The 23,657-nt window shown below is 42.0% G+C and overlaps 3 protein-coding genes across 8 annotated transcripts; 1 reads left to right on the top strand and 2 right to left on the bottom strand.

The window, feature by feature from the left end:
- The first annotated feature begins 67 nt into the window (after window positions 1–67).
- LOC110981118 (metal cation symporter ZIP14-like) lies at window positions 68–18,202 on the top strand. 3 transcript variants are annotated; one of them, XM_087131320.1, is made up of 10 exons: window positions 68–819; window positions 3,414–3,500; window positions 4,207–4,473; window positions 9,288–9,474; window positions 9,849–10,018; window positions 10,738–10,872; window positions 11,964–12,086; window positions 12,417–12,624; window positions 12,898–13,085; window positions 13,388–18,202. In XM_087131320.1, the coding sequence occupies exons 3-10, from the start codon at window positions 4,210–4,212 to the stop codon at window positions 13,538–13,540; spliced, it is 1,428 nt and encodes a 475-aa protein (XP_086987446.1). In that variant the 5' UTR covers window positions 68–819; window positions 3,414–3,500; window positions 4,207–4,209; the 3' UTR covers window positions 13,541–18,202. The 3 variants fall into 3 exon arrangements, with proteins under 3 accessions (XP_086987446.1, XP_086987445.1, XP_022094064.2); XM_087131319.1 differs by having other exon boundaries at window positions 3,371–3,500; XM_022238372.2 differs by lacking the exons at window positions 68–819; window positions 3,414–3,500 and having other exon boundaries at window positions 3,825–4,473.
- On the bottom strand, window positions 17,164–19,954 carry LOC110981119 (uncharacterized). 4 transcript variants are annotated; one of them, XM_022238373.2, is made up of 2 exons: window positions 19,807–19,954; window positions 17,164–19,416 (listed from the first exon to the last, which is right to left on the bottom strand). In XM_022238373.2, the coding sequence occupies exon 2, from the start codon at window positions 19,385–19,387 to the stop codon at window positions 18,209–18,211; it is 1,179 nt and encodes a 392-aa protein (XP_022094065.1). In that variant the 5' UTR covers window positions 19,388–19,416; window positions 19,807–19,954; the 3' UTR covers window positions 17,164–18,208. The 4 variants fall into 4 exon arrangements, with proteins under 4 accessions (XP_022094065.1, XP_086987447.1, XP_022094066.1 ...); XM_087131321.1 differs by having other exon boundaries at window positions 17,164–19,410; window positions 19,807–19,910; XM_022238374.2 differs by having other exon boundaries at window positions 19,721–19,908.
- A 415-nt stretch (window positions 19,955–20,369) lies between these two features.
- LOC110981177 (beta-1,3-galactosyltransferase 1-like) lies at window positions 20,370–22,804 on the bottom strand. The gene is made up of 2 exons (XM_022238523.2): window positions 22,418–22,804; window positions 20,370–22,097 (listed from the first exon to the last, which is right to left on the bottom strand). Exon 2 carries the CDS (start codon window positions 22,055–22,057, stop codon window positions 20,717–20,719), a length of 1,341 nt encoding a protein of 446 aa, XP_022094215.2. The 5' UTR covers window positions 22,058–22,097; window positions 22,418–22,804; the 3' UTR covers window positions 20,370–20,716.
- Between the last annotated feature and the right edge of the window lie 853 nt (window positions 22,805–23,657).

Below are 23,657 nucleotides of genomic sequence, written 5' to 3'. Positions count from 1 at the left end.
CATCCGTCAAGGAAGGAAATTAATTAAGAATTACGATAGGTTAGCTCAAACGGGTTTTTTCCCCAAGTTGCAGAAGGTTGAAGCTGCAATTGCAGCAATTTTCGAAGCTCAGATGCCAAGAAAATCGTTTCAGTTAAGGAGAAACGACGAAAAAGTGGAGATTCTTTGATTCGAATAGGCGAGGACGCGGAGCCCATTCAATAAAAGAATCTTCACCTTTTGAGTCGTTTCTCGAACTAAAACCACGTCCCTCCCTCCGCTATTGTTCATATTATACAAAAGAACAAAAAGGCTTTACTGGTGCTTTGAGATGAACTATCTTTTGTCCAGCGTTGGCTGGCGATGACATTTGCATTTACATAAAAGCTTTATTCCTGTCCAATTAAGCCATTGAGTAACTCCTCGGCTGGGTGCACAACTGTTTTTTATTTACAAGCACAGTACATGCTTTACACGAAACTGACACACAGACATGCAGTCGACACCACCAGTATATGGCACGGCACACAATGTTTGACGCTCCGAGTGGATTTATATTTATTTATTACTTACGGAAATATGCTAGATTTAAATTAGCAAAGGCTACCGATATGACTGTACGAAGCTGGGACCCGTTTACACCACCAACAAGCAAGTTTCTCGAGTGACTGATTTGAGAACTTCAGTTTACTGTCTAGTCAAATGAAGATTACGTTTACAACCTTGAAAGTACCGGTACATGCTTACTCTCTAAAATCCCCCAGTCACCGAAGGAAATTCTTCCGTTTGAATAATACATGCATTTGGAATATCATCTCATTCATCTGGGAAGCATCATACGTAAGTTTCTAAACGATTAATCTGTTGTGCAAAATTGTACATGAATTGTGATTGCTGAAGTCGTTTTAAAGTTGTTATACTAACACAGAAAGAGGTGAAACTGTGGTTTACCCGAAAGTAAAGTGGCTAGATGTGAATTTTAAAATAAATACACAAAGAAAAGGGATTTTGAAAAAAGTATACGTAACCATTAGAATAAATATCTAAATTAAAATGAAAAAAATGAAATAAAACTAAAATGGAAGGGATATGTAAATAGGAAATTAAAATGGAAGAGGTATGTAAAAATTGAGACAACTTTTTAAAAACAAAAAGTGCAACGTAAGGAGCTGTTCGGTTTAATTGAAAATCTTTAACCTCAACAGAAAACGTTACTGCGTCAAATATAAAAATTTGGGTGTCAATGTTACTGAACGTCTAAACAAGATAGTTGAGAGCATTTCTTATGGTGTTTGACGTTGTAGTTTCATGTCACAAGTGCTTTTTCTTTGTGTATCAAGTGGCTGTGGATGTATGTCCACACTCTACATTCTTAAAAACTGTACATTCTTTTTAAGAATGTACGGTTAACTGAACATTCTTAAGAATAATCGACACTTTACTGGATAGGAAGACGTCACAAGAGTGTTTTAATTCAGAAGAAAAGTGGTTTCATTCAAGGATTTTGAAAGAGCTCCCACCTACTTGCTGAATAGTACGTTGAACTGGATTGATAGGAGGGTGATATCCACTGTTATGTTAATTTGGCACTATTTTGCATATATCGGTCCGCGTTGGCGGCCAGTCCAAGTGTATAAACAGTGGAAATGTTCCACCTAGTAGACTAGGTCTCTGCGTTCCTTTCATTCTGTTTGTTTAGTTGTGCTCATTCCTTTCTATTGAGTTCGAACATCCGATACAATAGAAGTTTTAGGTTTGAATGCTCAAACAAGAAGATTGCATTCCTTGAAAAGGGGCGTTTAGAGCTAAACAGCCAATAGGGTTTAACAGAAACATTACACAAGGTCTATTTCGATATGAGTCCAAGTACACGAAAACAAAAGGCATGGTCCCGTGCATCTCCAAATTAATTCGTTCAACACCACGTCCATTCATCCATTCTAGTCACAGTATTAATTCAAAACCTGATTACAAGGCCTGGCAATCGGCGTAGTATAATTGGGCTTTAGTTATTGCTGACTGTTGGTAACCTTGTTTCTGTTTTACTTGAAAGAGGGACTCAAAAGCACTCGCTGCTGTCTCTAAATCACAACGTTTTTCATTTACTGTATTTAAAGTTTGTGTTAACTTCAGGTAATGTGTGGAGCAGGTGTACTTTCTTTCACGACGCAGAATCGCTTTGAACTATTTAATTATGTTTAATTTACTTTTTAGCACTGAAGAAATGTCTTTAAAACGCTACGGTACATCAACAATACGGGATTGTGCACGTGACACGATGTAAAGTCAACTCTATGTCAATGCAGGCAGGAAGTATACTGCGCAGTCGTGCAGGAAGATTTCCCTAGTTATGTAGGTCATTACTTCTTGACGAATTGATTGGTCGATAGCTTTTAGCTGGCCTCCATTGCATTTAACATGGTGGCCTCCAAATATTGATCCTTTAAGATAGATTTTGACTTCAAAACTGATTTTTGCCAGAGTACTCAGCTCACAGAAGACAAGTCCAAATTCAAATATCTTTCATGCATCAGTGATTGAAGCATCTAAAGTTCTTCAGTTGCTTAGGCCATATTACTGAAAGTCGTTCGGTAAAAATGTGAATTAAAAAAACACATTGGTGCCCTTGTCACTTGTTTGGCCTTTGCTTTAGCTTCAAAGTTATTGGCGTATTGTCCCTTTGTATTCTAAGCGGATATACAAGATTTAACACATGTTGAGATGGGCTCAAAAACAATTTCACCGTTTGGCTAACTGCATGTTCCGTTGCGTGACTGGGGTTCAGTTTGCAGGGGCCATGTAGGGTGTGTTTTTTTTCTGGAGAAGGCACTCAATGGGTTCAGTCGCAGCTAAAACAATGACCAAGCTGGACTATCGCCAGATGAGGGCGGGGGTGGGGGCGGGGGCATGAACGAGGCCACAGGCCACGAGCGAGGGGGGCGTGCCCCTGTCCTTCCTTAGTCATGCCACTGTACATGTGAAAGACCATGCGCACTTAGACGTGACAACATGATTCCGGTGACATGCCGGTTAATAGCATTTCTGGAGCAAAGTAATTCCGGCGTGTGAAATTTCACGGAAGGAAGGTAATGACCAGAAACCTTCTGTGGGTTCACTGGTAAAAATCCATGAAACCTGAGATTACCCATTTACTTTAAAACTACGGACTCTTCCCATTACCCTCTGGATGATCATAGTTCTATTCGCAGGTATTCACGTTCTGCCGCTGCTCGTGGAAGTTGTTGGACATTCACGAGCTCCGTATAAGTCCTAAATTCCTGATGGCCTTTTTCTCAAACTGAAAGACAATTACCTAGATAGTATCGAATTGCAATTTGTATGCAAATGAAAGATGCATCACTGACTTATTTAACCTGGCATTATACGAAAGATTTCTTTCATAGGTTTTCAACAGTCTGCTCTTCCCCCAGTAGGACTGAAGAAAACCACTCCTTGGGACCTCCAGACGACCGACGTGGGTCTTTTGGAGCGCTGACTTCTACGGGGCAAAGCTTACGAGGGTAGGTACAAGTATGACGCGGTGTGACGGTTGACAGTCAAATTAGCTCGCTGATATTGTGGAAGTTGAAGGGATAGCTCCCTTTCCGATTCTGAGGGTACAGTTTGGTCAGGTTTACCGGGCACTTCTGATGATATCTACACTTGCAAAACGTGCACAACCAATTTTTTTGTCGGGACAAACGAACCGTGCAACGGTCGTTGAACCGCGCCCATTCCAATATACTCGAGTGTCAACAGCCGCCGTTTCCACATAGGTTGAACGTGGACAGTCGGGCCCCGGAAGGAGCTTAATTTAATAAATTAACCTTCCACCCAGAATAAATCATGTTCTATTTGTTTCATTGCACAAATGAGAAAAATGAAAAAATTTCAGAAGCAAGAAAAATATAGAATGTGTGCCGCCGCATCATGTTCAGCGTAACCAAGCTATGTCCAATGCATGCGGAAGTTCACCTGTGGGACAGTTGCATGAAACCCGGGGAACTTTGGCCTGTATAATAAAGACTCAGTTGGGTGCACACAGCTCAGTAAAAGGGAAAGCACAGTCTCGCATTGGTGAATTTGAATAACCTTTGTTAAGCCCACACCCGAGCAGAGACTTCATGAAGTTAAAGCCGATGATCGGTATCTGTCCACCGCAATTATTTTGACGCGTGTCGGGTCTGTGCTACATCACGATCTTTTGCTATGGCATCCCCCTTGCAGAAGATGATTTGGAATGGTGGTGCATCTCTATGGCTGGCGGTAGCCGTAACTTGCGTGCTCATGAGCAACAGCCAAGCATCCATTTTGCCAGGAGCTTCAGAAATGTTCCGGGCTGGATTGAGTCTGGATTTGACGGGAGGAAATGTCCGAGAGCGCCGGCCTGTTGCCAATGAGTCTGTCCTCATGCCAATTATCGACGCCTTTGGGGTCAGCGGGGCGATGACTAAGGAGCAACTGCAGAAGTTAATGCTGGCTATAAACTCTCAGGTAAGCACTCCACTACCGTAAAAAAAGGATGGTCGATGGTTTATTTTCTCCATTACACAAACCATTTACATTATGTTTTTAATTTACATTAAAAAAAACCCAAAGTCTTAGCCAACGGTCGTAAATTCTTGGGAATGGGGTTATGAAGTCCCCAAACACTTTTTTACTGGGGGAAGGGCTATTGGATCAATCCCCACTTTTTCCTGGTGAGAAAAGTAGCGGATTTTGAGGTATCTTTCGAATTTCCCAACAACTAAATTGTATCCAAAACACCGAATAAAGGAGAAAATTGACAAAAAGTTTGAATACGCTATTTTCATGTAAGCCTTAGGGGTGTAAAAACATTGAAAACGCTATTTTCATGTAAGCCTTAGGGGTGTAAGCACACATAACATGTACATTGGTCACAACCAGTGCACCTTAATGTCTCGTGGTGTCCAGCAACGCTCCTATTGAGTTTCCATGACAGGGCAAACTTCGTTTTTATTACGTCATCCCCCCCCCCCAAGTGCCCGGCACAGATTTTACGGCACTGTCTTGGCTTCATCAAAGAAACAATTTTGCTACATGAGCAGAGCTAAATCACTTTTTTTGTAAAGTCTTATCGCTTGCTAAACTGTGTTTTACCGGTTTGCTACCAAAGAAACGTGCTATTCAGTTGTGGAAAAAGCCGCTGCAAAGATACACAATAGTGCGCCTGCCAATCATGAGTTGCGTCGGCGAATCACAGTGCGCAAAATCTGTTGTATTCATTTGAAAACACTAAATGTAAAGAACCTTCGATTTCATCCGATCCGCAGAGTCACCTGGTACCATCCCATTAAGGGTTGCAATGTATACAGTGCGTTCAGGAATACGACTTAAATTGGGTACCCCGCGAATACGGTCTATTGTACAGAACGTTTGTTAACTATGAAATGCTGCAATAAAATAGGAATAGGCGTTTTAAGCACTGAATTTGAAAGGAAAGGCCCTGCAACTACAGTTGGTTGTTACTGAAGCACCTGTAAACCGCGATTTATGAATAAACGCCAAGGTTAGGACAGCTTCGATATATAGGGGCTAGGTGCCTATCTGAAGCACTCGTGTAACACCTCATGGTCCCAGGGTCGTTTGCACGGTTTCGTTTGATGTATTGAATTTGAAAATGTGGGACCTCAACCATGAATGAAAAATTGGGTGGGGGGGGACTCTTCATTGGTCGAGTCCGGCGGGGCCATGTGTCGGTAGGAGCCGCGGGGTGTTGCCTGAAGGATATCACAGACGCAGTGCAAATTTTATCCCTTGGGGACGAATTTTGCTATTAAAAATGATTGCGTCTTCGACTTTCTTATCCGGTCAGAGTCGAATAACAAACTGACCAGCTCTGGATTGCAACCAACAGCACCCAGACGAAGTTACTTTGTCCACTGTGATCATTCATTTAAAATCGTTGAGATCATGAAATCAATTGAGGGAAATTTTCACCTATATCGTGTTTTCAGTTTCCAACAACGTGAGAGGAATTCAACCTTTATTGCCGTTGAAAAGCCGGTGTTAAAAGCAATAAAATAAAGCATGTATATAAAGGCGTTTGCGTTTTCAGGCAATTTGACCCATTATGAATAAAGGTAAAGTGCCCCTGAACAACATGCGAAGGGGATTTTATGAACAGACATATTCCACAGATTAATCCCTCCACTGTTAGACCTATTATTCTGTAATTGGCATCGTTAAGATTTGAGACATTATTTACTATCTTTGTCAAAAAGTAAACCTAATCTGAAATAGTCGAAATCTCTTTTTCAAAATGACCAATTTCCAACTAAATTTTCTCAAAACACTTGTTCAATGCTCCGTGTCAAGTTGGTCCCTTCGTGAAACTCGCAGGAAATAGTGTTTGCATACAATGCTAAATGGGGCCGGACCCATTTTAAAACATGGAGTGAAATTGGGGGGTATAGAATGCATACTTGACATAAGCCAGTGCTTCAACAAAACAGGAGTGTATACCTACGCCATTACGTTGAAACGAATGACCTTGGTTAGCATAAAACCTCAAGCCTTGGTTCTTGAATTCAATCTGCGGTTTCAATAGCTTAAGTGTTCGTATCAATGCCTGTCTTACAGATCCAGAGTTGTTCTCATGGCTTTATATTGAAAGAGAGTTTATGAAATGGGACCTCCGTAAGCGTAAATACCGAGGGGGGATATTCCCACCACTTTTTGACCTGGGTGATGGGATATTTAATTATCATCCCACGTTTTCGTGGTAAGGAAAATATTCAGGTATATTGTAAAGAATTTTTCCGACTAAACAAAGTGTATTCAATGGCACTCAAAAGGAGATTGATAAAAAAGCCACAAATATACACCACGTGCAGTGTCATCACCATACTCCCCCTCCCACTGGTTAGATTTCCATTGCAGAGCAACTTAACCTGCCCCTCCCCCCACACACACAACCACGCACAATTCCCCCTCACCTATGCCCCTATTTCTGGACGGAGACCAGTCCATGATTGATGGTGGCCACCATAGAAGGACGCTTTCTGAAGCGCAGGCGCAGATTATATACCCAAACCCCGAAAATGCACTAAAAGTGTCCCGACTCGTCTATCCGGCAAGGAATGAAAATGAATGGCACACAACTATTGACATCAGCCTGAGAAGTTCTGCATCAAAACAAGAGTTCTATGTCCAATCAGTTTCATTTCAATGGTGTGACCTTTGCACTACAGGTAATTGTCCCCGAAGCTTCTATACGGAAGAAAAGATTGATGAATCAACAGGTTTCAATAGCTTCAGTACTGAAGCCAGTGTGTAGAGCAGGCTTTTACTGCCTTATAGATGCAGAATTCTTGGACCGGACCTTTTGATATATCGAGGAAAAAAAATTCCACCTCAACCACAAATGAAAAAATCGGTTAGGTGGCCTCTTTACCAGTCGCATCGAAGTCACTTCGATGTGCACCCATGGCCAGGGGGTTACCGGTTGCCTGAAGCGACGTCTTTGGTGCATTGAACTTTTGCCTATAAGGAGTGAAAATGCTGACAAATGTGTTGCTAACAATACCCTAAGCAACATTGCAAAAACTACGGGAATAAATACCTCCACGACGTTAGTTTTAAAATGCAAGACTTTGCAACTTCAGTTGGTTGTCATGGAGACCCCTGAATATCACGCTTTATGTATAAATCTACAGGATTCAATAGGTCTTATTGTTGCGAATCTATGGAGCATTCGTTTAATCACAAACCCCGAGTTTCTTTGCACGACTGCGTCTGAGATATTCATTTTAGAATTTTTTGCACAAAGGGGGTTGCTGCAGGGACCCTATTATTCGCTATTATTCTGAATTGTTCTTCAACAATCAGTAAAAATGAGCTGTGTGTAATGTGCTGTGCGGTCCATTCTTCCATATATCCGTCTTGAATAGGACCACACATTCCATTGCTCGCTCTGAACTGAAAAGCCGAGACTAACGGAAGGTCACCAGCAAAGATTAATCTGAGGAGACGCCATAACTGCGGTAGTGCCGCACTTATGTCCGAATCCTTGGACTTGACGCACGCATGCAATTGGCAAATCACGACAACCCTTTTAGGTCAAAGAAGCATGTAACATGCGCTTACCACCTGTTCACGAGCGCGTTGTACCACCGCAACAATTAATGGCCTCCTTTGGCATCTAATGGTCGCTTCTACCAACAAAATGAACACTCCAATTAGCATAGCTCTTTTCAACTGACGAGGAAATGTTTCTGCTCAAGGCGGATTCCGGTTACCGAATCGTACCATATCAAATAGAATACACTCCAATTATAAAGATGAGAAATCTGACTATACGGTGCATTTGAGCATCTTTCAGAATGGACACGTATACGTTTGAAGCAAGATATGGGACCGAGAGAACCCCCCCCTTTGTGTTGGTCATTGTTTGATCGGAATCTCAGGAATTCTTTACAGACCTCTAGGGGGGATGTGTTAGGTAACAATAGTCTAGAGTGTGTACAGGGATTGGACAGGTAAGGGGGGTACCCCATATCCGTTCCATATCTTGCCTGGTATACACGTACGCACTCACTGGCGATCTTTTACGCCACACAGAACGCACTATATGTGCGCGCAGCTTCATGGTGACAAATTTCTTTTGTTCATAAGGTTAATGTACAGATTTCTCCCATTTATTGTACACTCACACCACACCCCAGATTTGTTCTAGATCAACCCTTCGAGCAGTTGACCCTAAAATAGCCAAGGGTCGCTCCGTCCCCAACATGTTTTGTCTGATCCCTTTGCAGTGCCTTCACTCGCTAAGCCTTCATAAGCTCTTTCAGTAATATCTACCTGCCATTTTACACCACTAGAGATTTATTTCCCCGTGCTTTCCCCTTTATGTGAGACAGATCAGCCAAAAAATAGGTATTCCATTGTTGTGCTTGCTGCATACGGGTTAAAACGTGTGTTGCCTTGAACTGCAAATGATCCTAACAACAAAACTGTAACTCGGATTGAGTTAAACTAAACAAATGGAGTGTATTTAGATAAATTCTAATTTTGTAAGAAATATTATCAAGTGGAAAACCTAGTTCTGGGACAGTCGAGTTTGCTTTCTACACACGGTACAATAAAAACATCCATGATTCACCCTACGAAAGATGGTTGATACACAGAGATCGTAACCCCCAAATATCGCACACATCAAATATATGTGCCCTCTGGGTTTGAAGGGGTCCACAAAACGGCTCTTTTAGGGTAAGGCCCAAGTCCAATTTCGTGGCAAACTGCTTTACACTATTGTCATATAATATTGTGTGTCTTCTATTGAACAGTGCTACTCTGTGGAAGAGCTCCTCTCGGACCATTCCTTAACCGAGGAGGATTTACTGAACAACACAGCGGCAGCACTGCAGGAAATCTGCCCGTCCCTGCTGTACCAGACCGCCCTAGATGAATGCTCGGTAACGGAAACAAAAGCCACGCCAGTCGATGACTCGGATGGCCCGACCACAGCACAAGGTTATAACTCTTGGTAACAAGTTCCTGCATACTGTAAGAGTTGTGGGGTTATGTTATGTTATGTTCCACATACTTCTTCAAACCTTACTAAACTGTACGTACATATATACCTCATTGAGTGTACCAACAAATCTGGTTTTGATAATTGGAAACAAAGGCTACCGATAAGGGGTGTAAATCCTGTGTGCAAGGGAATATAATGCCGCCCTCCCTCCTGACCAGAGTAACCTCTATTGGATCACCCCCTCCCCATTTTTGTGGCGTTAATAAAAGCAGGTTTGGGGATATTTCAAATAGTACAGCTTATAAAAAGTTGGTGAAGGGCAAAAAACGATTGATAACTCTTCTCGTTACATGTACAATATGTTTGATAGTTTGGGGCTACGGTGTCCTCTGTGTGACCATCATCAACCTGGGGTCGCTCATGGGTGCTTTTGTTGTCCCATGCATGGACAAAAAGGTCTACAAGCTCATTCTAACCTACCTCGTTGGACTGGCCGTGGGCACTCTGACCGGCAGTGCTCTCCTTCACCTCATTCCCAAGGTATTCTAAGCTATAAGAAAAGCACATAAGTGTCAACTGGGTTCTTGAGATTGCGCCATGTATCAATTTTGTATGGCACCCAAATACATTAGTGCAGTTTATAATGACATTACATGTGCTAAACTTCCGTCTTCATGACGTATGCTTAGTTGACAGCGAATGGTGTCACTTGTGTACTTGAATCTAGAAAACAGTACGACGTGTCAAACGTATGGACACTGCAGCCGATTGGAATTTTGCTAGAAGACCGAGAAATTCATGAATGTGGAAGTTGACGAGGTGTTTATAATAACCTCTAAAATTGAAAAGTGATTTTGTGGCCTTACAGCATCGTTCACGAGATACGGTATAGGAGACGTTAGCTTTTATCTTGTTCACAAGTCTCTGAAAGCAAACGCCAACAGGATCAGTGGTGCTCTGTTTGCATTTCTCGTCACTGCCTTTCCCTTTCCGACAGTGGCGTATCCATCGCGGGGGGTAGAGGGGGGCAACTTTTCCCCCTGACGGATATTAATTTTTCTTATTTATTTTTTTCCAAATGTGAATACTGCGGAGGTGAGTAGGAAAGAATCGGTACGTTTATTATCAACATAATAGATTAACTTTTCATCTTGAATGATCCCGAAAGGACATTCTCTTTTGAATTTGCACCCCCCCGCATCTGCAAACATTCAAACTGAAAAGTGTTTCTTTTATGTCTTCATTCCATGTTCTTCTAGACACACGTTCTGAAAGTTAAACTGGTTGGATATGAGTTGGTGTGGAAGGGCGCATGCATCTTGGCTGGTATATACATATTCTTTGTGGCAGAACGACTCCTGAAGATTTTTTCGACCTGGAGTGACTTGAACAGGGTAAGTCATCGCATTGTGACGGGCACAAAGAAGCGAACAAGTCCGTCACCAGTCACTGTGGCTCATTAAGTCGGTGATGACATCTGCCCTCCCCCGGAGGGAATGCCAGTCCATTGAATGTTGCTCCCAGCTAATGGTGGCGCCCGTTTATGCTCTCGTGTGAATGGATGCAAGCTGGGGTGAATATGGGCGATTCACAATAGCGCGCCTCCAAGAGTTTGAAACGCGTTGGCTAATCACAACACGCGAAATTTGTCGATCCTTTCCAAACGCGCACACTCAGCTGGATCGATTGTGATTGGTCAACGCGTTGCAAACTCTTGGAGGCGCACTATTGTGAAACGCCTACATTGATTTGCCCAAGGCCACGCACCATATTTTGTGGTCGAGCCTCCGACCCTCTGATTATCGGTTTTATATCATATGCCACTGCAACAATTCTGGTCGAAATGGTTGGGATACCGGCAATAGTCCTATCCTCCGAAGGTCCCCCACTCCCAGTCAATGTTGTCAGGTCAAGCTGGAGCACAGACTGTACAACGTGACCCAGCATTGAGAAGGGGCTCAGGGGTGGGGGTCCACCGAGATTTGGCCAGGATTGCAGGCTATGTAAAAAGAGTGCTCTTGCCGTATACATTCGGTAATCTTCAAGCCTGGAAATCTTGATATGTTGTAGCCCCCCTCTTTTTTTAATACGGCTACACTCCCACTTATGGAGATTTGCCTCGCAACTTGTTACTGCAAATACTGGAAACGTGCTGGAAGAGGGTTAGGTGTCTAAGGGAATTTTTTGGTTTGGAGAAGTTTGAAGGACAGTAATGCAGATGCCACTGTGGAGTGGAACCCAAATCATCCTAACCACAAGTACTTTACATATAATTCCGACTCTATGCAGCATGAAGTGTAGATTCTGTTGGGAAACAGGCAAATAATAAGCACGTAAGAAATGAAGGGATGAACAAACCTTATTTTACAATCTGAGCAATGATAGCGCAGGTTGATCCCACAGGTGGGATATTAGCCTCCTAGCCAGTTAGGATTTGAGCAATTCTAGAGGTCACTTTATTTGCATCGTTGATGTTACTTTACAGGGGAAGAGACAGGAAAGTACAGCGCACATCTCGGACGATACCAAACCACGTTGTGACGACTATAAGATCATTTCGTGCGAATCTGACCATGGAGTGAGCGAATCTGCGTCAGCTATCAACGAGGTAGGTGTAAACTACGCGTGCTTGAAAATGGGCACGGCAATGATATCTGTAAAGGAAACGTTAAAACTGCCAAGCTTCTTTATGTTAACAACAGAAAAATCATGATAGTAAATTATAGAATGAGACAATAGGGAAGTTAAATACTAAAAGATCGGCAGATGTTGTCGTTATAATTGCATGCGTATATTTTGAAAGTTCGAGGGAAACTTTGCGTGACAAGCCTTTTCTACAAATTTCTGTCGACCAGAATGTATTGATACCCACCGTAACCATCTGAAAATATATATCTAGGGATGTATAAACCTGATTTATATTTTGCGCATGGCACAGACAAATCACATTCATGGCCACAGTCACGGGACACTGGCCAGGAATGGCAAGGTGCGTATCGCCACGGTGGCTTACATGATCGTCTTTGGGGACGGTCTGCATAACTTTGTAGACGGGTTAGCTATCGGGGCATCCTTCAGCACGTCACTACTGAGTGGGTTCTCGACTTGTATTGCGATCGCCTGTGAGGAATTCCCGCATGAACTTGGTAGGTGTTCAGACAGGTTCTTTGTCTGTATGGTGTCAACTTCAGTTGCTTGTAAACGAATTTCCCTGACATAGCCAGATCTTCACAAATATTATTTTCAACCTCTGTTTGTGTCTCTAAAAACCACACCACAAAAAGATGTCACAGTTCTCATGGAGCACTGATATTGACGAGCGGTGCAATTGCTGCGACTTTGACTGTTGCTGCTGATGGTGTTACAGTTGGTGCTTTGTGTCGTTCATACGACAATCTGGTATTATTTTTTGCCAACAGGTGATTTCGCTATTCTGCTCAAATCTGGATTGTCAGTCAAACAGGCAATGGGTTTCAACTTCACGTCGTCTTTGGCTTGCTACGTCGGATTAATCGTCGGTATAACCGTTGGCCGTCTGACATCAGCAGAGCCCTACATATTTGCACTGGCTGCGGGCATGTTTTTGTACATCGCATTGGCCGATATGGTGAGATCTATATTATGTTTACACATTTTGACTGATTTAAGATGTTGGCCGCGCGATGAATTATAGCTTAGCCTATAATCAAGTCGCAGTTTACCAGCAGTCATTCAGTCTCTTGTCGCCTTGATTATGGACACTGACAATGGCTTTTCAATTCCTTGTCCTTGTCCTCTCCGTGTGCCAATACTTCTGAACAGGTCGTCAGTCCTGGTGTGCGATTTGGCCATTAATTCTTAATAGGAACTGTGAATCAGTTATGCATAATCACGCTGGCAGATTCTTTTTCCTTGCTTGTTCATATACAGCTTCCGGAGATCTCTAATGTGTCTTCCAAGGGCAACTTCAAACTCAGTCAAGAACTGGGCATCTTTGTATTGCAGAGTGCCGGAATGCTGACTGGGTTTGGCATCATGATACTCCTGTCTGCACTCCATCCTTACATCAAGATCAAAGGCTAGGCATTCATTGCAAACAACAGACCGAGTTGACTACACGATGCGTCAACATGCGTCTCGACATTAACTTTTATAGCAGAGTGGACAAATATTGACTGCTTCGAGTGGTATAGAAAAACTAGCCTCCTGAGGTGATTCATGGAGCGAATACCAAGAGATAAAGCAGTCAACATTTGTTTTATAACACCATACCCACGGATTCTGTACAACCTAAGCTAAAATCAATAATGAAACACCAAAGACAGAACGGGCAAATCGCCGGTGTTCCATTTTGCAAATCGTGTATGACGTGTAGGCGAATGTGTACACTGACAACATACACTACGTTTATAAACGCCACCCCATTTGCATTTTCGTTCTCTAATTTGTAGCAAGTACGTCTCCTGATTCAACGGGTGCGAGACAGATAAAGGTTTACCCATTGAGCCGAAATACATGCCTATGCTATTCGTAGTTTCATTGCTACGGATAGAGTTCTTTGGTTGCTACAAGTATAGTTCTTTTTCAGAGCGAGGCTGCCATGTATAGTCTTTTGGAGTGATGGTACAAAAATAATAAAACTAGCAAGCAATAAACAAAAATATTGACTCAATTTCGGCCAATCAAGATACAGAATCAGTGAATGAGATGTTGCAATTTAAATTATAAGCCACTGGACCCAGATTCACGGCTCTGCTGATCTTAAGGGCGAAACTGCTTCCTATAAAGGCTTTGCGTGGTAGCCATCTTGCAGGGCAGTTCTGTTTATTCCACAGGGAAACTTCTTTTGTGCATACCCTATGGAACAAAAGCAATGGCCTGCAAGATGGCAGCCATGCAAACCCTCGATAGGCCTATAGCAGAAAGGTCTGCGCTTGCAGGAAGCGTATAGTTCATTCATGAACCTACATCCCAAAACTAAACATATAGACACGTCGTGGAGTCCTTGTGCTGGTGCTGTAAGTGCAGAATGGGGATCGTTAGCATGATTTCTGTTGTTGACAGAGCGGTGAAAATAATCCCAGAGGTCGTCATCCTGAGCCAGGTTAGCACTTCAAAAAGGCAAGATCGTCGAGAACAAAGCGCGCCACCGTGAGAATATTCAGTTCCGGACCGCCCCACTGATTAGGCCGACTTCCATGCTTGTAAAAAGGTTAACTCATGATTTGATTTCCACGCAACAAATATTGTAAGATGTAAAATCCAAGTACTTCACTTGGCACTAATCCTTTTCTGTCCTTGGGACAGTTCACGTGTACAGTGGGTAGTTTGTAAAATATCATGAACTCTTTTTAAAAAATGGTTGTGTAGAGGATTCCAACATAGAAATTCCTACAACACATTTCGTGGATCCCGGATGTTGATCCCAATGCAATCTCTCGTCCAACTTCGACACTCAGGAAAAATGAAATAGTCCTATCATTTCATCCTGTTGCAAACATGTTTTTAGAAACGCGTTTAAATCGGTTGTACTTGGAAGGCGAGATATACAGGTTAAAAACATTGTACAAGAAAACGAGTTTAATTGGGGTTTCTGCATAAGAAACAGGATCCATTTACGAGAAAAAAATAACACATTTTATTTCTGTTTTCAGAATACAGAGTGCAAATATCATGTACTGGATCACTGACTATATTGTGCAAGATTGATCTACCTCGGGTACATAGATAACAGGTGCTTGCCAGTATGGACGTTAATATATTATTTTACTCTTCTACTACAGGTGTATGGAATAGACTCATACACTGAATTTTGAAGAAGCGCGGGTTGAAGTGGCACATTTTGAGTGTGGTCTTACTGTACGTTATAAACTTCTCGGTGCAAATATATATGTACGTGTACTGATTTTTCTGCCACCTTCGCCTTAGCAGGATTAAGCAATTAGTTTACCTAATCTTCTGACATACATGGATAGAACATTTCAAACTAATCAGTTTCAGAAATCTTCCGTTTCCTTTTCTCTATATTTTTCTAATGTACACCACCACTGCCGACATATACATGCACAGACCTCTATAGGTAAACAAGGCCTTCTTGACAGTGTAAATGCAGAAAACATTTGTTCCAAATCACCGCAGTAATCTCTCCATCTAAGTTTGATCTACTTATTTTAGTATGTTAATGTGTATCCTTCCTGACTGTAGATTGGAAATCAGCAAGTAGTTGCCACAGTAACCCAATCCTACTACTGCTGATTCAAACTGTAACTGAAATAAGATTTCTCACCTTCCCTGATGTCACTCAAAGGTTCGGGTAAACTGAAACTAGTTACCATTCAAAACAAAATGAAACTGGGTGGTGGGCTTCAGAGAAATTCAAAGCCCCCCCCCCTCCGAACACTGCGATAATGTAATCTGCGTCGTTTTGCATTCAAATGACCACTGCTTTAATATGGTGCTATTGTAAGAAGTAGGGTGTCAAAACATGAGGCAGGCAAACCTCAATTTGACTTATTTTTTACTGTTATTCTAACAAAAGCTAAATTTATAGTCCCACGAAAGAGTAGGTGCTTTATTTTTGTGGTGTGTACTATTTTGGTGACATGCTGATGGAAACAAAACGCTATTTTGAATCTTAGGGCCTACATGTACATGAAAGCGCATCGGCTTTGACCTTTAAACTCACAGTCAGATCCGGGACCCTTTCCGGTCGTCTGAAATGCGGCAATCTTTCATTTTTGCTTCGCAATCGCTGGTCCCTTCCTCGGCGATGCCTCGAAAGGTTTCTGAGTACTAGCAGTTTCAACAATTCTGAAAGTAGCTAGCGCTCGATGCCTTCAGAACGAATGCTGAGGTTTGCATAAAATTGTTGAGATTTTTGTTTTTAATAAAATGACATGTTCAGGTTCTATTTCAGGGTAACTAAGGTTGTGGTTTTTATTTATCGTAAACGCAAGCACAAACTTGTCCATATTTGCACAAATACAAATTCATCAGTACTTTTGAAAAAGTTAAAGTATTAGTAACTGCAGTAATATCTTCCAGATAAGACAAACGTTTATTTGTGCAATCGAGGGTATAGTTCTGTTCGGCAGATGGAACGTTCCACTGAACAAGACAAGGCTGCGTGGAATGGAACTTCCCACAAATACACGTGAACATACCACGATTTACTCAATTCAACAGCCGCAGGTTTCTTTTATTGGTGCTCTGAAAATCACCGAAAGCTGTATGTAAATGATGCTAATACAAGGAACCGATCATTGAGTTCAGATCTGGAAATCAGTCTTGTCACTCTGTCCATGGGGAAGAGGTGGACAGGACTTCTGTGTTCAACTTCTTGGGTGTTTTATTTTGAATTCTGAGAGCGAGCATGTTTACTACCAAGTCAGGAAGGTTTGGCTGCAGTCATATTTCTTCCCCCCTTGAGAGCACAACGTTATCTTTTTGTTTTATCATGCTCCCATTGAGAGCGTTTTTAGACTTTCTGTTAGTGTCGACTTTGTAACACTGTGAACCTGACAAATAAACTAGCTCATGTAGTTGATAGTTTCCAGTATTGTTGGTGCTAAGATAACCCAAGTTGAGATTTGCACAGACAAATCTCTGCAGAAGACTTCTGTAATCAATGCAAATACCGCTCAACCTGCTCTGGAGATTTTTCAGACGAGACACAAATATCGGTCACAAGGGGGCGAACAAAACGATCACATCATCCAGCAATAACATATCCTCATGGGGATTTTTAATAGCTGAATATTGTTCTTATCGTCACAAGAAAGCTTTTAAGCAAGTTTATTTAATGACTTTTGATGTTAATCAGTGAGCGCTCATGATGATGTCTACTACATGATATATTTTTATACACTGCATATAATGCATACTTTTTAATTGGGTGCTCACCTTTGAAACAAGAAATAAAGATAGTTGCTTGCATGTACATGTATGACTTTAGTTGAGTAACAGACTTTCACCTCGTCAGAAATGACTATAGCTGCAAACTTTCGGATTACTCTAAAATGTAGACTTGAACATTTTTACGTTAGTGTTATCGAATCAGATGTAATAGTCACTAATGCTTATAATTCAGTAGTGTGGCAAAGTATTGATATGTAGAAGTAACAGGTTAATAGTGATTTAACTGTAGTATTTCAACTAAAATTATCAGTTGAGACGTGTACTTTCCCAAGATACTGTGAAATACAAACAAAGTTGCTAAATATTGTGAATGCAAAGTGTGTGGATTGACATATTTGTAAAGTCTCCGCACATGTACACTGTTCATGTACTTGTTTGCATGTCGTGATGGAACTGCATGTGTCTAGTGCATTGTTAATCAGTCTCGAGTCGAGCAATATGCTACATAAGTGAACTGAATGAAGGGTAGGCCTAGTTAGTTTCCACTTTCCATTCCATTATATGGCACTATACTGATTATGGCTGCAATACAATGATTTGAGACTGAGCTATGATCCACAACATTCAGAACACAAGGATCTGCTCAATTCAGATACAAGGACAGCACTTATTCCTTCAAAAGAGTACCTGAAGGTTTCCAAAACTGACCATGCACAGTTGGAAGTTTTTACATGTATACGCTAATTCAACTCAATGGATTGACAATGTTTAAATTGTAAGTTGAAGACTGGCAGTTTTAATTTTGTAAAGTTTAAACCACTTCAGTGTGGGATATATTTGCACTGGAGAACTATAGGTAAATAAAAATGCATTTAACAAGAATTTTAACCGTGTCTATGCGTCTTCTTGTCTACCTCGGAAGTGTCTCTTTCCTTTACCCTTTCTGCTCTTAAAACTTTCTTCATCAACACCAGGTTTACTCTGCTCTGCTTTGTCGGTGTTTTCATGACAAAGTGAATTATCCCCTTGCAACTGGACAGGACCTTTATCTTTTGTTTTGCCTTTGTTCAGTGAATCTTCATTTTCAAAGTGATCTGTACAAAATACAGACACCGCGAATGATTTCTCACGTTCAGTTTCCACTAGTGCTTCACAGGCCGAGTCATGTTCCTCCCTCAAACGCGCAGTCTTTAGTTTTTTACTTTTCAGTCCTGGACCTTTTCCCACCTCGTACTCAGGCATCTTGAAGACATTCCCATATGTCTTCTTGAATGGCTGTTCTGCCTGGTCCTCTGTTGTGGATTGCCTGGGCTGTTTGAAGACAAACTGGCCTGACGCAGACGGGTCCTCTGATGCTGGGTTATCCACCTGTTGCTTCCTTTTCCTCAGTTCACGGAGGAACCCTAAAGCAACGCTTCTGTTTGCAGAGTTCCCGCACATGTTGGTCTCTTCCAGCGAATACTTGGTGTACTTGTGGGGGTTAAGCACATGATCAGGGGGGCCACGCCTCCCTCTTCCTGCCAAACCCTGAATAGGTCTTCCTTCTCCTCTACCACCGAAACTTCTTCGCCGGTCCAGGTGCTGGTCTGGCTTGCGAAACACAGTCGTGCTACTACTGCCGGAAGATTCCTGCTGTGCCCCTGCTTGCGGTTTTGCCACTGAGCCAACCTTGACAGATGGACGTGTGTCAAGAGATCTGGAACTGGGACTTACAGCTCTGTTGTCAAATCCTGGCTTCCCAGAAGATGGACGAAGAGACAGTTGACTCGCAGAGCCCACTGTGCTGCCCTTGTGGCTCAAGGCATCCCATGGTTTCTTAAAGATGCAGCCTCTCTTAATAAGTCCCTCCTCAGCATCATGCTCCTCCTCAGTCTCCACCCCAGCAGCTCTCCACCCTCTCTCGCTGACAGCAGAGCTGTAACCCTTCTCGATGGTCTCCAGGGAGCCAAAAATATTGGCACTCTTGGACTTGAAGTTAGCACTGTTTCGGATGGAACTTGTCTGCAGCTGGAACGTGGAGGGGGAACTTAAACCCTCTTCCTCAAAAGCGGACACTTCTGATTCAGAAGCCATAGTTACATCTCTTCATTGAACACCTGTTTCTGTGCATGGGTGGAGAACATTTTCAAGCATAGTGTTATTTTCAATTTTGAATGGGGAAAGAATTCCATGTACATGTACTTGATGTAGGCTACAAACACCAACAATTTTTCCCTGCATCTGCAGTAACCTAGTAGTATAAGCCATTTAAAGACTATACATGTACTAAAAAAAATCAAATTCAGCAGTGAAAATATCGAGGTATTCAGTTAGAAAACCATGAGAAAACACAGACATGTTGGCATTTTTTTTTCTCAGACCGACTGGTCTCAGATTGCGTTTGTGTACAGTCAAGAGGATTCTCACCGCTGAATGAGGAAAGTGTGATGCTGCCTAGCGTGGTAAGTCAACGGTAGCACTACAAACAAGTATCCGAAAAATCATATGCTCACCTGTCCTGATGGATATCAACAGTAAGACGAAGATCCATCAAAACCTAGAATTTTATTCTACGTACACTGACGTAACACGTTCGGATCGGTCCTTGCTCTATGGTTTTACTAGTCAACCAGCATGAACTACGTGCATGACATGTACTTTGACTATACGTTCAGAACGTAGTCTGGTTCCAAGACAGTACGGCCTTTAGTTAACGTATAAAGGTGACTGGACGTTCAACCGCGTACATGTAGACTGGCTGCCTGCACTTTTCATGTGAGCCTTAGTGTGGCCATGGCGTGTATTAATTAATAAACAATGGAGACCGCATTGCTTCTGATTGGCCCTTATTTACAGGTTAAACAAGCGCCAATCAATAGCAGTGGTAATACCTTCATGGCACACATGTTTACAGAGTCTTGAATTGCATTAGCTAATGCTATTATAATGCATAAATCCGGCATTGCGTGTGAACGATTAAACAGCTGCGGGCTCTGCGTGCGGCTGGTGCAGATCTTATTGGTGAGGCAAAATAACAACGGAATGTATAAATTACAAAACAATTAAGACAGCAAAATTAATCACATACACGGAATGTTTTTCTTATTTTACTCTCTGTAATTACCCTGTATTGTTCCACTGTTAATATCAGTGTATCAGTTTGGTAATTACAATATAATCTAGTACAACTTGCAATTACAGTAATGGAAGATATATATTTTTGTAAATTCGTCCTTTTAAGTTATTTCTTCATTCAGAAATTCTATTGGCATGTTAACAGGGTCACACAAAAATATGGAAATGCCCCCCTTTCCTCGTGAGCGGCTGCCAAGCCCCCCCCCCCATATGCATAAGAGTTATCTATTGCTCTTGAGATGTGCCCCCGCCCCCAATGCTGGTATTGTGCTGGGATCTCAAAAACGTTTACCAGTGACGTAAACTTTTGTTATTGAATCTCTGCAACGAATCGGGGGGAGGTGAATACACATAGTTGTCATACTGTGCGAGAATTTGCAACCAAATATCACGCAAGACAAAATTGAATGCTCGCTGGTGTCCTACATACGAAGCTATTCCGTTCAAGATTGACTTTAGTACAGCCACTCCATTCCAACCAATCGGGTAGTCTTCGAAGTGGTGTCCATATTTCATCTTCACGCCAAGCCTTGTCATGACAATGCCAATGTATACGTCATCCCAAGGCAAGTATCTCGCATGCGCTGATTGGTTGAAGATCCGCCCTGGAAGGTCACCTGACATGACGTAAGCTGGGCCGTTCAGATATGGCGGGAACGTGCTCTCCGGATACATCTCTATAGGAGTGTACCATTTTGAAATTACTCTCCTGGTGCGAGTGCGTTGAGGCAAGGTGGGCCCTTTCAGGTGTCCAATAGCGAAGTTACTCCTCGGTGACGCCTCAAGGAGATCCACCAGTCTAAAGACATTGACAAACATGTCACTGTCAAGTTTCATGACGTAGGTAGCACGTGGACACATCTGGGCCGCCCATTTCAACCCCATCAACACCTTGTGCGTCATGTTTCGGTATGTATCGGCGAAGTTCTCTTGGATGATATCACCGTAAAGAACACTCTCTTCCCAAATCAGTTTCCTTGTGTATATCTTCTTAGGAGACCGCGCGACCAGAAAGCGAGTTAGGAGGGTCTTGCCCTTATAGGCCTTGATTGAACCCCAGGTGTCTCTAATCCAGCGGCGGTCCCTTTCTTCCTCTGGTCGGCAGGCCACAAGGATCAACAAGAAAACCTCACCGCCAGGCACATACTGGCTACAATTCCCCGAGTTATTAATAAAATGGAATGGGTGCGGATTGATAACCCATTCACTGAATAAAGGGTTAGTCTGCTCAAGTTGCTGTCTCCTTGCGCTTTCGTTAGTATCCTCTTTTATGGAGGATTTGTCCTCCAATTTGTTGTCCAAGTTTGGCTTGGTTTCAGGCTCTTTTCTGGACTTCTTCTTTGGAATCATTCCTTCTTTTCTCCCTCCATCGCGATGGGATGGATTAGTACGATTTTGATTTTTGTCACGTAAATGCTGCACCGATGCTGATGAATTCAAAACAGTTTTCATCAGCGATTTTACGTCGGAGAGACGCCCGCCTCCGTCCACTCGTTCTAATGTGACGTCATCAAATTCAAAGAGATTGAAATCATGGGTGTTGTCGATGAGATTTGTGGCGATTAAGAGAATGCACAGGATAGCAAACATGAACAAGATTTTCTTCTCATGAAGGGTGTGCATCCCCATTGTCCTCTGTAAGAATGTTGACTTCTTATGTCGTATTTGTCTGTAGGAGGAACATGAGGGACATTAGAATAAACCAATGAGATGTACAATTAAATCACTGCTATCTCTGCGCCACCGTTAAAATACCATAAGCTGTCCTTTCTTGTCGATGGAAATTATCCACAATCTTAAATATCTTCTGAAAGAGCACCAAACTCGAGTGTGATGTGCCCTACTTTTTCGGGTACACATATAGCAATCTTGTAACTCCACATCATCTCAATCGTGTAGAAAACCCACTTTAGACGTAAGCAATCTGCCAGCTATTGTTAAAACCTTACCTCTTTCATAAGAACCGGGCAAACCGCCGAAAAAACTTACCTTGAGTATGTCAGGCTAGAGTCTGAATAGTTGCATTTATGCAGGTATAAATTAGTCGTTCAAGCAGCGACTCTCTGGTCTGTTTGAAGGATTGTTAAAACTGTATTAAATTTGAGAATAGATTCCTATGTAAACCGTTCCAGCTGATTAGTGTAGCAGGAATGATTGTTGAAGGAGGCAGACGTTGTTTAACGTGTACGGAAGTAACAATCAATGCCAATATCGTTTGGACCATTAAGCTTTACACGCGCACACAGGGGTTTGTTAAAATCATCGAATTTCAATCAATATGTGATAGAATGCTGCTCTAACAATGGCACCTTTATTACTAAGTTCAAACCAATATCTTTAGGCGTCAGCTGGTTCACTACTAAACAGTGGAACACGCTGTAGCGATCGACAACCGTAAAATAAAAGGTATCTGCACGTGTTTCATTCTGTAAAATAATTTTAACTCTTTATCATCAAAATCACGTAGGAAATAAAGATGTCCAGAGTAATTGTAAAAGCTGCAGTGTAGTAAACCTAATAAAAAGTCATCCTACCTGCATAGGCTTTTTTAGGTTTCAAACAGGGGTAAATCGAATTTTTTTGTCGAGTCCGGACTGGTGGAACAGATAAACTGTTCTCTAATTCTTGGGTCGACTGGGCTTTCTGCTTAGAAAATAGGGCGCTGTACACTGATGACGGAAGCTCAACGTCAGAAAAAAAACACCCAAATAACCTGTTTTTTTCTTTTTATTTTGTTTGCGACAGAGCTTAGTTCAATTTACGCATAGGAATAACTTAGTTTATTTTTGTGTAATTAATTTATTTTATTGTCTTGTCACTTAATTTTATCTTTCTTATTTCATTAAATTTTGGGACTTAAGGTTATCTTTCTTTTAACCAATCATTTTGTTATTTCAACAATGGTTCATTTATTTTGTATGTGTTTGTATGTTGATGCTTAGCTTGGAGCTTCGCCAAGGAAGGCCTTTTTCTTTTCCTGTCGTGCTGCAGCCTATTTTTGTTCTATGCTTGTCTTCTCCCTCTGTCCTGACAGAATTAATGGTACCGCTAATGGTACGCGCTGCTGCGTTCTGTTAATGAGATTTTGTGTTTCCTTTCATAAAAGCAAAGGTCACAAAACCAAACCAAGCTTCAAGTGATTTGGTTTTATTTCTCTGGGTACGAATTTCATTACCAGTTCCTGCCAGCATTATTTGCGACGCAAACATATTAACGGTCAGCCTTTACT

The sequence above is a fragment of the Acanthaster planci genome, linkage group LG21 (genome assembly GCF_054643075.1).
Source record: "Acanthaster planci isolate LZ-2023a linkage group LG21, COTS_SCS, whole genome shotgun sequence".
Taxonomy (NCBI): domain Eukaryota; kingdom Metazoa; phylum Echinodermata; class Asteroidea; order Valvatida; family Acanthasteridae; genus Acanthaster; species Acanthaster planci.
The sequence above is the reverse complement of the archived record's forward strand: the minus strand, read 5'-3'. Positions and strand labels throughout refer to the sequence as shown.

Coding starts and splice junctions, on each gene's coding strand:
- LOC110981177 (XM_022238523.2), bottom strand. CDS start 22,057: ATGGGGATGCACACCCTTCATGAGAAGAAAATCTTGTTCATGTTTGCT.
- LOC110981118 (XM_022238372.2), top strand. CDS start 4,189: ATGGCATCCCCCTTGCAGAAGATGATTTGGAATGGTGGTGCATCTCTA. Junction 4,474..9,287: donor TGCTGGCTATAAACTCTCAG/GTAAGCACTCCA, acceptor TCTATTGAACAG/TGCTACTCTGTGGAAGAGCT. Junction 13,086..13,387: donor ACATCGCATTGGCCGATATG/GTGAGATCTATA, acceptor GTTCATATACAG/CTTCCGGAGATCTCTAATGT.
- LOC110981119 (XM_022238373.2), bottom strand. CDS start 19,387: ATGGCTTCTGAATCAGAAGTGTCCGCTTTTGAGGAAGAGGGTTTAAGT.